This window comes from Eriocheir sinensis, chromosome 33, assembly GCF_024679095.1.
Source record: "Eriocheir sinensis breed Jianghai 21 chromosome 33, ASM2467909v1, whole genome shotgun sequence".
In the NCBI taxonomy this organism is placed as follows: Eukaryota; Metazoa; Arthropoda; class Malacostraca; order Decapoda; family Varunidae; genus Eriocheir; species Eriocheir sinensis.
The window spans coordinates 14,464,272-14,476,968 of NC_066541.1; the positions used below are offsets into that span (position 1 = coordinate 14,464,272).

Below are 12,697 nucleotides of genomic sequence, written 5' to 3' on the forward strand. Positions count from 1 at the left end.
CCCTCCGTTCCCTCTCTTTTTCCCTCCTTTAACTCCTCCCCTCCCTCCTTCATCCCTCCTTCACCGCCTTCGTCATCAGCTTCGACGCCCGCACGGACCACATTGACGGATCATCCAACGCCGTCCTCAGCAGGCGAAGCAGAAACGCCACCAACCAGCAGGCATCCAGTCACATCAGGCGGCGGAAAAGCAGATCCGTCAGTAGAAGCAGGTGGAGCAGGAGCGTCAGCAGGGAAGCGGAGGGGCCTTTCAGCAGATACATGAGCCTGGAACCGCACGTCAGCAGGCACAGGAGGGAGGCGATCAGCAGGTGTAAATTCCAAGTCCTCAGCAGGTGTCGGGGGAGGCGCGGCAGCAGGAGAAGGAAGCAGCAGACAAGGAGAAACAGGAGGAAAAGCAGGAGCATCACCCATACCCGTAACACCATTTGGGGACGACCACCACCACCACCGCCACCACCACCACCAACGAGGAACAGATGGAGTAGAGCAGCTGTCAGCAAGCACAGGCGAACCACCACCACCACCATCACCACCGCCACCACCACGGCATCAGACGGCAATATAGACAGGAGAGCAAACGTGATCAGCAACGGCGGAGTTGAGGGAGGGACCGGCGGCAGCAATCACGCCAGCAGTGTCAGCAAAAGCAGCGACCATGAGGGGGGGGTGAGCAAGGAGGATTTGAGCAGCGGCAGGGTGCGGCTGGAGCGAGGCGGGTCGGTGCTGGTGGTGGAGAAAGTGACGCTGGATGACACGGCTGAGTACCGCTGCCGTGTCCACTACCGACTGTCACCCACTTGGACCCAGCGCCTCCTCCTCAGTGTGCAAGGTAGGTGATGGGTGATGGTGGGTGACTTTGGTGGATGAATGGGTGAAAAACTGGTGGGTGGGTGATGCTGGGTGACTTTGGTGGATGAATGGGTGAAAAACTGTGTGAAAGATGAGACGAGTAGAGATGAGGACCTAGCAACTCTTCCTCAGTGTGCAAGGTGGGTGATGGGTGATGGTGGGTGACTGGTGGATGAATGGGTGAAAAACTGGTGGGTGGGTGATGCTGGGTGACTTTGTTGGATGAATGGATGACAAACTAGTTGAGACATGAGACGAGTGAAGATGTGGACCCAGCAACCCCTCCTCAGTGTGCAAGGTAGGTAGGTGGGTGATGCTGGATGACTTTGGTGGGTGAATGTCTGCTTATAAATGAGTGTTGCCTTGCCTTCCCCCTCCCTAATCCCATCACGAACCCCTGTCTACCATTTCACTTCCATTTCCAGCTAATGCACTCCTTGTATACCCTCTTCACTCCTCATTTCCCTCATTTCATTTCCTTGTCTATCTATATACCCTCTGAATGTGGATGAAAGATGAGACGAGTGAAGATGCATGAAAGACTGACGAGAGATGATTTAGACACGAAGATCAATGGATGGGTGAGTGAAGTGGCTAGCTAATGAAAAGGAATGTGTGGAAAGGTGCTGAAAATGGGTGAATAAGATAGATGAAAGGTTGCAAAGGAAGATGTTTAGATAAAGAAAGGAAACAATTGAAGAGTCGAAAGAGGATAAACATGGCTGGAGGGAGGAAACAAAAATAGAGAACGAATTAGAAAACAACAACCTCAAATTCCACCCTTCCAACACCACCGTTTTCAATACCAACACTAACAATACCACCAACAAAAAATAACAATGAAGTAGAGAACAGAGCGGGCAATAGGAAAACTTCAATAACAACAAAGCGAAGAAAACAACTAAATAACACAACCCACCGAGAGAGAGTAAGATACCTTCATCCAGCTCAGGTTTAATTAATCAGGGAAGGTGTCACATAAACATTTTGTAGACTGTCATTAAAAAGATAAGATATAATTAGTAGTACCTTCAAAAAATTCCATAAAACAAGAAAAAAAGTGTATTAAAAAGTATATATGAGAAATGTACATAAAGAAATTTTCGCAATAATTTTATGGTGGCAAAATTAAATCATTAGAATTACTCAAAACTCAAAATTTGTCTAATAATTATTCTTTCTAATGCTTTTCATTTTTTTCTTATTTTCTTATCTAATTAAATTTTATGCTTCTGTCTCCTCGTTTGTGAAGAGGGAGGTTCTCTCTCTCTCTCTCTCTCTCTCTCTCTCTCTCTCTCTCTCTCTCTCTCTCTCTCTCTCTCTCTCTCTCTCTCTCTCTCTCTCTCTCTCTCTCTCTCTCTCTCTCTCTATATATATATATATATATATATATATATATATATATATATATATATATCAATTTAGCCCTATCAGTCTATAGATAGATAGATAGATAGATAGATAGATAGATAGATATAGATAGATAGACAGATAGATAGACAGATAGATAGATAAATAGATAGATAGACAGATAGATAAATAGATATAGATAGATATAGATGAATATAGATAAATATAGATAGAGATAGATAGAGATAGATAAATAGATGTAGATAGATAGATAGATAGAAGCATAATCCTACCTAACTAGTACCTTTCTTTCCATATATCTCTGAGTTTCCTTTGTTTTATTTCACTTGAACTAAATAAACCTTTATTAACCTGTTTCTACCTCCATAAAAAGCAGATTCACCAATATTACATTTCAAAACCAAAACTATTATATTCTCTTTCTCTACGGAACAATTATTTCATGTAGAGTTTTACGTTTTTAGGTCTTTTTTTTCTCAATCCAGAGAAAGCAATTAACGAGTTGCTGAAATATAACACCACAAAAGTAATTGAAGAAAGCTTTGTTTGTTTTTCTCTGTTTATCTCTACAGGCAATTACAGTAAATAATGCTTTCAGGTGTGTGCGTGTGTATGTCTGTGTAAGTGTGTGTTTGTATGTACATATCAATCTCTCTCTCTCTCTCTCTCTCTCTCTCTCTCTCTCTCTCTCTCTCTCTCTCTCTCTCTCTCTCTCTCTCTCTCTCTCTCTCTCTCTCTCTCTCCACGTTTGTTCTCCCTCACAATAAAACGGTAAATATTTGTGACCTTTTCACCTCATAAAATAAATCTTTCTGAGTGTGTGTGTGTGTGTGTGTGTGTGTGTGTGTGTGTGTGTGTGTGTGTGTGTGTGTGTGTGTGTGTGTGTGTGTGTTTGGAGACAGGCGGGACGTGTGTTTTCGTCTCTTCCCCAACTCGTAATACTGAAATAATGATGAAAGCGACCCGTTTCGGCCCCTCATTAAGCGCTCATAATTATTCTGAACTCATAGTGTGATCCATCCGTGGGCCGCTTTAATTATACTTGGCGGGGATGTTTCTGTGTCTGTGTGTCTGTCTGTCTATCTGTGTCTGTATTTGTGTGTCTGTCTGGTCACCTTGATGAATGTGTCTGTCTCTGTCTGTGTGGTTATTTGTCTGTATTTCTGTGTCTGTCTATATGTTCTGTCACCTTCAAACATGTGTCTCTATCTGTCTGTCTGAGCACGTGTATGTCTGTATCTCTGTGTCTGTTTGTGTGTGTGTCGTCCTCTCTATGCCTGTCTGTCCTTCTGTTTTTGTCGTCCTTTCTCAGTCTGTCTGTCTGTTTCTGTGCAGGTCTGTCTGAACGGCCACCTTACCCTCTCTCTCTCTCTCTCTTTCTATGCGTTTCCATTTTAGATTAAATCCTCGCAACCCTCATTGAATTTAGGTTTTCCTCTTTATCTCCTCCCTTCCCCTTATGTATAGTATTCCAATAATTGTAATGCGACCGACTTCCTGAAACACACACACACACACACACACACACACACAGACGTACCTATTCCCCCACTAATCCCTCTCGCTCCCCACTCATGTGCCTCCGTCCCCATCACACACTTGCTTCCTTCATTACACAGCCGTTTCCCCTCTTCACTCACCCCTGTCTCCCCTCACACAAACCTGCCTGTCCCCTGCTTAAACATTCGTGTTGCCCTGCCTTCCTCGCCTCCCTCTCTCGTCCCTTCACGAACCTCAGTCTACCGTGCAATATCCATTTCTAACTATTACACGCCTTTTCTCCTCTCCCTTTTCACTTCCCTTTTCCCCTCAAAACCCCTGCCTCTCCATATCCTTTTCACTCCCATATTCCCTTCATCAACCCCTGCCTTTCCATATCCTTTACCTTTTTATCTATCGAAAATCTATTCGCCTTTCTTACCTTCCTGTTCCCCTCACAAACACCTGCCTCCCCATATCCTTTACACTTGCCTATTCCCCTTACAAACACTTGCCAAGCCATATCCCTTTCCTTTCTACCTGTTGCGTATCTATTCTCCCCTTTTCCCTTCCCTAATTTCCCACACCATTTCCCATTCTATATGTGTCTTGTCTTCCTTTTCCACCTCCAAACTCCCTTCAGAAAACTCTTCTCTCAATCCTCTTTCCATGCCTTTTTTTCCTCTTCCTTTCCCTCCGCCTCATTTTTCCCACTCTCTTCACCACAGAAACAGTGACGGGCCTCGAGATCCTAGACTCCTCAGAGCGTCCGGTGCGCGCAGGATCGGCCTTAGGACCCTTCACGGAGGGACACCACCTGAGGCTCTCCTGCAGGGCCCAACACGGTGAGCACAGGAAGGGAAGGGAAGGGATCGGATGGGATGGGATGGGATGGGATGGTGTGGAGTGGGGTGAGCTGGGTTGGGATGGGATGGGATGGAATAAGAAGGGAAGGGAAAGGAAGGGAAGGGAAGGGAAGGGAAGCGAAGGGAAGGTAAGTTGAGGGAAGGAAAGGGAAAGGGAAAGGAAAGGAAAGGAAAGGAAAGGAAAGATGGGGAAGGTAGGAAATGGGACAGGACAAGACGGGAAGGAGTAGGATGGAATAAAGAGAGATGAAAATAAAATGGAAAGAAAAGGAAAGAAAAAGGAAGACTAGAAGAAAGACAGGGAAGGAAAAAAGAGGAAATCATAATCAAGGAACGGAGAGGAAAAAAAATGAAGGAAAGATAAAAGAAAAGGGAGAAAAAAGCGACTTAAAACCAAAAGGACTGTAAGATAAGGAAAAAGAAAAAATAAAGGAAGGCGTATAAAAAAGAAAGAACAGAGAAAAGAAAATGAAGAGAGAGCGCGGAAGGGAAGCAGAGATAAAGGTAAGATAAGGCCAGGAAAAGGGAAGGAGGGGCGAGCGAAGCGAGGTGAGGCGAGGCGAAGTGGAGTGGTGGCGGGGGGAGGGGGGAGGTAGAGTAGTAAAGTGGGGGACGGGGGGGAAGGAGGAGCTTGAGTCACGGCCATAAAAGACAGAGTTTACAAGGAAAGGCATACGAGGGGTGGGGCGTGCTGGTACACTCTTGTGCTGGAGGTTTTCTTTTCTTTTTCAACCCCCTTAATATATATACAGTACTCGAGGAGGAAGAAGATGAAGAATGAGGAAAACGCTGAGGGGAGATGGATAAACATAAGATGAAAGAGGAATGCCTAAAAGAGAAGGGTATACGAGAAATGGGGTTAGCTAGGACAGTCTTAAGCTGGAGAGGTTTTCTTTTATTTTTTAACCATTTACTATACACGGGACTCAGGCAGGAAGATGAAGAATGAGGAAAACGCTGAGGCGAGATGGATAAACATAAGATGAAAGAGGAATGCCTAAAAGAGAAGGGTATACGAGAAATGTGACTTCTTAGGACAATCTTATACTGAGAGGTTTTTTATTTTTAACCATTTACTATACACGGGACTCAAGCAGGAAGATGAAGAATGAGGAAAACACTGAGGGGAGATGAGTAAAGGTAAAATGAACTAAGAATATACAAGGGATGCTTAAGAGAGAATGGAATACGAGAGATGTGACTTCCTAGGACAATCTTATACTGAGCAGGTTTACTTTTTTCATCTCTTAAAATATACGGTACTAGGGGAGGAATAAGATGAAGAATGAGGAAAACAGTGAGGAGAGATGAATAAAGATAAGATGCACTGGGACTATACGATGGATGTGTAAAAGAGAAGGACATAAAAGAGATACGGTTTGTTTGATGAAGTTTCCTTATTCTACCCCGTAATGTATACAGCACTAGAGACGGTCTCAGGAAACAAAGAAGACTACAAGAAAAAACACCAAATAAAGCAGGTTGGGTGGATATAAGAAAAAGACAAAAAAAAGTTTCCCCTTTAACTTTCCAGCAATTCTTACAAAAAAAATGGAGCTAATAATACGTTAACAGCTTCATCGTTTCATTCTTTTTGACAACGATTTGACGCGCGCTCTTGGTATACTTCAACCACAGAGAAATGCAATCATATATCATTACTTTTTTCTCCCTAATATGTGATAACTGACTGATAATGAGGGAAGAAATGAGTGACGTAGCTCCTAACTTTATGCTGTTACGGTAAAATTATTCAAGGAGTGAGATTATTGAAACTGGAACTGTCACGGGAACGGAGAATATCAGGCATTACGATATGAATGGGACCGGGGAAGAGAAGGTACGACGGAGAAAGGTACAATGTCGAAAAGTTTACAAGATTGTCGCATATATTACAAGGAACAAGGGATTATAGATATGAATGCAGTGTTGAGTACTAAATATATCCAAAAAAGAAAGAAGACAAGGATGAAAAAGTACTTGGTCAAAAGGTTTACCAGGTTAGTGCATACATGACAGGAAACAAAGGATTACATACATGAATGCAGCGTTGAGTACTAAATATCTCCCAAAAAGAAAGAAAAGAAATTTGAAATAGATGAAAAGATGAAAAAGATGGAAAAAGTTAAAAGAAGGAAAAAATAGATGAAAAAAAGATGGAAAATTTACGGGGTTATCGCATATATGACAAGGAACAAAGACTTACAGATATAAATACAGCTTCGAGTAGTACATGACCCCTAAAAAGTAAGAAGAAAAATCTAAAAAAAAAAAAAGAAAAAGCGGGGGAGTATTCGGCACAAGGGAAGAATAAATTTAAAGAGCTGACTGACGCTTTTGTAATTAGCTGTGATAATTGAGTCCATCTGCACCACAAAAAAAGGCCATTATGTAAGTGAGGAATATTCACGTTCTGCACCCTCGCCACCACCACCACCACTACCACCACCACCACTACCACCACCACCACCACCATGACCAACGTTTACACTATCGCCAACAATTTTCATATCACATTCCGACCAACCACGAGCGATAGATTTACAGCACTTGTCTCTCTCTCTCTCTCTCTCTCTCTCTCTCTCTCTCTCTCTCTCTCTCTCTCTCTCTCTCTCTCTCTCTCTCTCTCTCTCTCTCTCTCTCTCTCTCTAAACACCATCTCGTTTTCTTTTATTCATTTCGTATTAGCCCACTCTCTCTCTCTCCCCCACTTAATGTCTTTTTATCAGTTTCTTTCTTTGTTCTCCTCCCCTTGCCTTTATGTACCTCCTCATCTACTTTTTCTGCCACTTTATATCGCGCCCCACTTACCCGAATGGCCCACTCAGACGGCACATTAATCACCTCCTCTCTCGCTCGTCCAATCTTACCATTTATCTCGTCTCTGTAATCATTATCATCCCCCATTATTATCCGCAGCAACACCTGTACACACACGGACACACACACACACACACACACACACACACACACACACACACACACACACACACACACACACACACACCTTTTCCCTCTACTAATTAACAATACCCATCCTCACAGTTTCCCAAGGCGTAACTTTCACCTATATCTTAATGTTTCCACTTATACACCCGCTCACCATCATTCATTATCATCACGATCATTTTCACTACCCTCCTGTTTACCATTCACCTTTATCAACTATACACAGCTTACCTTCATTCCACATTAGCACTATAACTCTTCTTTTGATATGATTTTCTCCTTCCATCAACTCATTAATTAATAAATTTTTCATCACTATACCTGTACTATTTTTGTCACCTTAACTATCCTTGGAAATTGACTATTGTTGCATAATTCGTCTCTTTTCATCGTGATTTTACTGACAGAAAAGCAGTTAAAGCCCTTTCCTCACTTTCGTTTTAGGGGTTTGTTTACCACCCGAAAAACTCTACGGCCCCGTGTTGCCGCGTTTCACTATCTCCACCGACTACTAGCTACGAACCTTCACGCTTTTTTTCCGTACACTTTTCACCATCGTACCTAATAAAACTCCACGGCCCAACTTCACCTCTCTTCACTCTCAAATAATTAAACTAAAAGGTTTTTCTAATTAATCTATTATAATACCCTACTACGGACATTATTTTCTCAGGACGTTAATCAGTAAATCAGTCATCATTATCTTGGCCACCATCATCCCCCATCACCATACAATACCATATAACAATGACAATAGCTCCTCATTATATAACCAGAAGGAAGAAGGTGATTACGTGGTTTGATTAATGAATGATGTGATGAAATAGTTACTACCCGCCGTCACTTTTTATTACCATCTTTATCTATGTATGTAACAATTACCATATACAGAGGAGAATGCCAAGACTCTTCCCCAACCTAAACTGACCATGATATCAATACTTCTGTCCTGTGTGAGGGATTAGTGATATGAGGGCGTATTTTCCCAATCATTTGCCCTTATACATTCTCCTTGACCATAAAACAAAAGAATTATGTATGAGACGGTGAAAATGAAAATACGAAACATTTCTGTACTATTTTCTACCGTGCTATAAGCTTCCAATCCCACAGGAGAAGAAAAGGTAGAGGGAAAAAAAAAGGAAAAAGTACGACGGGGTTGAAGTGAAAAAGAAAACACACTATACGATATTTTACCGTGCAACAATCTTCCACTCTAACAGGAAAAGATGAAGTAGAAGACAAGGGTGAGGAGGAACAACAAACTAATGACCGTCAATACTCATATACTCTCACCACGATCATCTACAGCACGATATCTGAAAGTACCACATTTTCTACTAAAGAGGATCGCCGCGGTGGGGTCCCTGGGGTGGTAGTTAGACGAGGTGGGGGTAGGAACCAGGGTTGCTAGATTATCGTATTCACCACATTGTATTTTATCATTTTTAAGCCTCACACTCTCGTACCTACACAAATAACGAAAGAATATTAAAGTTAGCGTTAAAACTGTTATTTATTGATGTTTGTTTGTTTATTTTTGCTATAGATATCAGTCAGAAACTACGAAAATGCAATACGGTGTGTACGATAATTTAGCAACGCTGGTAGGAACATACTCCATCACACACAGTACTTTAACCTCCACCAACTTTCCATTCCCACAGGAGGCGCGAAGGTGGAGTCCTTGGTGTGGCTGGTGGACGGGGTGAAGCATGAGTCCTCGTGGGCGGTGGGCGGCGCGGGCGTAGTTAACAACGTGCTAGAGATTGGCAACCTGTCCCCTCACCACCACCACGCCCGCCTCACCTGCCGCCTCACCACACACGCCCACAAACACGTCGCGGCCAACATCACCGACGTGTCTGTCACCGTCACTATGTACCGTGAGTGTGACGTGACTTATTTAGCTCCACATGTGTCTCCATACTGCCATATTGAGGGTTTTAAGCCACAGAAAGGAGGGAGAATAGCTAAATTGAGTTGCTGCAAAGTTTACCAGTGAAGGAGGTGAAAGAATGTAGGTCGAGGTTAACTCTTGCATAAGGGAAATGAGTTCATCAAGTATAGTTCCCTCTAGAGATTTAAACGATAGCAAGAATGATAAAAAGGAGAAGACAAGAAGATGAAGGAATGTAGGTCGAGGTTAACTCTTGCATTAGAGAATTGAGTTCATCAAGTATAGTTCCCTCTAGAGATTTAAACCGTAGCTAGAATGATAAAAAGGAGCAGACAAGAAGATGAAGGAATGTAGGTCTAGGTTAACTCTTGCATTAGTCAGTCGAGTACATCAAATATAGACCTCTCTAGATATTTAAATTATACCAAAAAAGAAATACAGGAAAAAGAAGTCTATTGCGAAGTTTACCGTTTAAAGAAATGAATAAATGTAGGGCGTAGTTAACCCTTGCATTAATGAACTGAGTTGATCAAAGTTAGTTCCCTCTTGAGAGCTTCCAATCATAACAAGGAGGAAATAGAGGAAAATAAAAAGGCTGATGCGAAGCTTAGCAGTGAAGAAGGTAAAAGAGTATAGATTCCAGTTGCGTCTGCCTTAGTAACGTAACGGGTCGATAGTTCGCTGGGTCGTTGGTTCTCTTTCACCGTCACAATACGTAGTTTGTTCTAGGGTCGTTTTGTTGTCGTGCAAGGTTTCGCTATCAACACCATACCTATCGTCATTATCGGTGTATAGAAACTCAAGTGCTTGCTGTCAACAGGGTCGAGACACACACACACACACACACACACACACACACACCATTCAGCAACGGACAGTCTTGTACCAACCAACCTTTACGAGTTTATGTTTGCCGTCATTAGTGATTCCATTAAGGCGTCTTCCCCCCTTCTCTCTTACTTCCTCTTCCTATATTCTTCCTCTTCTTCTCCCCCTCCTCCTCCTCCTCCTCCTCCTCCTCCTCCTCCTCCTTCTCCTCCATCTTCCTTTACTTTCCTTTCTATACCTCCTACGCCTACTATCGCATTCTACCTCTTTTTTTTAGCTTCTCTTCCTCTTCCTCTTCCTCCTCCTCCTTCTCCCTCCTCCGCCGCCTCCTCGTTCTCCTCCTCACCCTTCTCCTCCATTAAGGTGACTTCCTTTTCTCTGCCTTTTAAAGCATTCTACAACATTCTTCTTCTTTCACCTTTATTCCTTGCTCTTTTTTTTTTTTTGCTTCTTCTGCTCCTTCGTGTCCTCTGTCTACTTCTCTCTTCTTCCGTCCCTTACATTCCCCTCTTTCTTCTCCTCTTCTTACAACCCTTTCGCTCTCTTGTTTGTCTCTTTTTGTCGTCCGTCTGCTGCCTCTATTTTTACATTTTCCACCTGTTTGTTTGTCACTGCCATTCTCCTCCTCTTTCTCCTTCTTCCCCTGTTTCTCTTCGTCTCCCTTCATTCCTTCCATCCATTCTTGCATCGTACCTTACATCCCCTTCTTCTTACATCCCTTTCCCTCTTTTCTTTCCTTCCTTCCACCTGTGTGTTTTCCCTGTCCTGCTCTTTCTCCTTCTTCCCTTGTTTCTCTTCGTCTCCCTCCATTTCTTCCATCCATTCTTGCATCGTCCCTCTTCTTACATCCCTTTCTCTCTTTCCTTTTCTTTCTTAAACCTGTTTGTTTTTCCTGTCCTTCTCCTCCTCTTTCTCCTTCTTCCCCTGTTTCTCTTAGTCCCCTTCCATTCTTCCATACATTCTTGCATCGTTCCTCTTCTTACATCCCTTTTTCTCTTTAATTTTCTTCCTTCCTCCTGTTTGTTTTCCCTGTCCTTCTCCTCTTTCTCCTTCTTCCCCTGTTTCTCTTCGTCTCCTTCCATTCCTCCATCGCTCAAGACGCCACAAAAGGGTCTCTTGCTCTGCTTCCCGCCCTCGCTACACCATTTCTGCTTACACTGTTCGTCGTTTTAACGCCGCGGAAGACTTGGAGAAAACAGTTTGGGCCACACCACACACTTACTCCTGTGTTGTTGTGTTGCTCTCTCTCTCTCTCTCTCTCTCTCTCTCTCTCTCTCTCTCTCTCTCTCTCTCTCTCTCTCTCTCTCTCTCTCTCTCTCTCTCTCTCTCTCTCTCTCTCTCTCTCTCTCTCTCTCTCTCTCCGTTAGTGTTGAGTGAATGTTTATTTTTCCGCAAAGTTTGTCTTTCAAGGAGGTTATGCAACACACTAGACATGATGTGTGTTGCGTTCGTGTGTGTGTTGCGTTCGTGTGTGTGTGTGTGTGTGTGTGTGTGTGTGTGTGTGTTGCGAGTCATGTAACGCGGGCGAGCTCTTGTGTTGCATTAAGCGTGTGTGTTGTAAAGTGTGTCCCACGGTGTGTTGTGCGCTGTCAAACACGTGCTGCATCGTCCTTGCATATGTGTGTGTGTGTGTGTGTGTGTGTGTGTGTGTGTGTGTGTGTGTGTGTGTTAATGGTTGACGCTTCAAAGTTAGATTAAGCGGGGGTTGGAAATTATGTGTTCGTTGTTGTGAATATTGTATTAAATTACGTGCGTTGCAGGCCTATGTATCAAGTGTTGCGAGTAATGGATTAGGCCGCGCCGGGTAACCGAGTATTGCGTTGAGTTGCGTTGCCTGAAGCGGTACTCGAACTTTACCGGGGGGGGGGGGGAATGTAGTAGTAGTAGTAGTAGTAGTAGTAGTAGTAGTAGTAGTAGTAGTAGTAGTTGTTGTTTATATTGTTTTGTAGTCGAGAACACTATGTTATATCAGGTGTTGAAGGATGGGGGGGTGAGTGAGTGAGTGAGTGAGTGAGTGAGTGTGTGCGTGTATTACTTGAGGCGTTTTTAGACCATGTAATATCCGTTTTCGCATCGCATGAAACAAAGGTTGAGTAAGAATAATTTTATACACGTCGTGAAGGGAGTGCAGATGGAGGAAGGAGAGGAGGGAGTAATTTAGTTTCCAGACAAAGAGTTCATTAAGAAATAAATTATAATGTTGCGGGCGCCGTGATGAGTGAGTGTTTTGAGGAAAGAGAATGTTGCATCTTTAACTTTAGTTGTGGAAGAAAGGAAGTGTTGGTGGAAGTTGTGTTGAGTGTACTGCGAAAATAAGTGTTGCCGGTTTAACTATTGCCTGTGTGAGTGTTGGGAGAGCAAGGAAGTATTGTTGAAACTATGTTGAGTGAACTGAGGGAAGCAAAAGTGTAGCAGGTTTAAACTTCAGTCCTTGGGTGTGTTGAGGGAAAAAA

General features: G+C 43.1%; 1 protein-coding gene across 3 annotated transcripts in view; it reads left to right on the top strand.

Moving 5' to 3' along the window:
* The window catches only part of LOC127006762 (uncharacterized), a 201,330-nt gene that overhangs the window by 136,071 nt on the left and 52,562 nt on the right, over positions 1 to 12,697 (top strand). For all 3 annotated transcript variants that reach the window (XM_050877044.1, XM_050877046.1, XM_050877045.1), the window contains 3 exons: positions 80 to 831; positions 4,430 to 4,546; positions 9,184 to 9,402. In XM_050877044.1, coding sequence (XP_050733001.1) covers positions 80 to 831; positions 4,430 to 4,546; positions 9,184 to 9,402 — 1,088 coding nt within the window. The remainder of the gene's footprint in view (positions 1 to 79; positions 832 to 4,429; positions 4,547 to 9,183; positions 9,403 to 12,697) is intronic.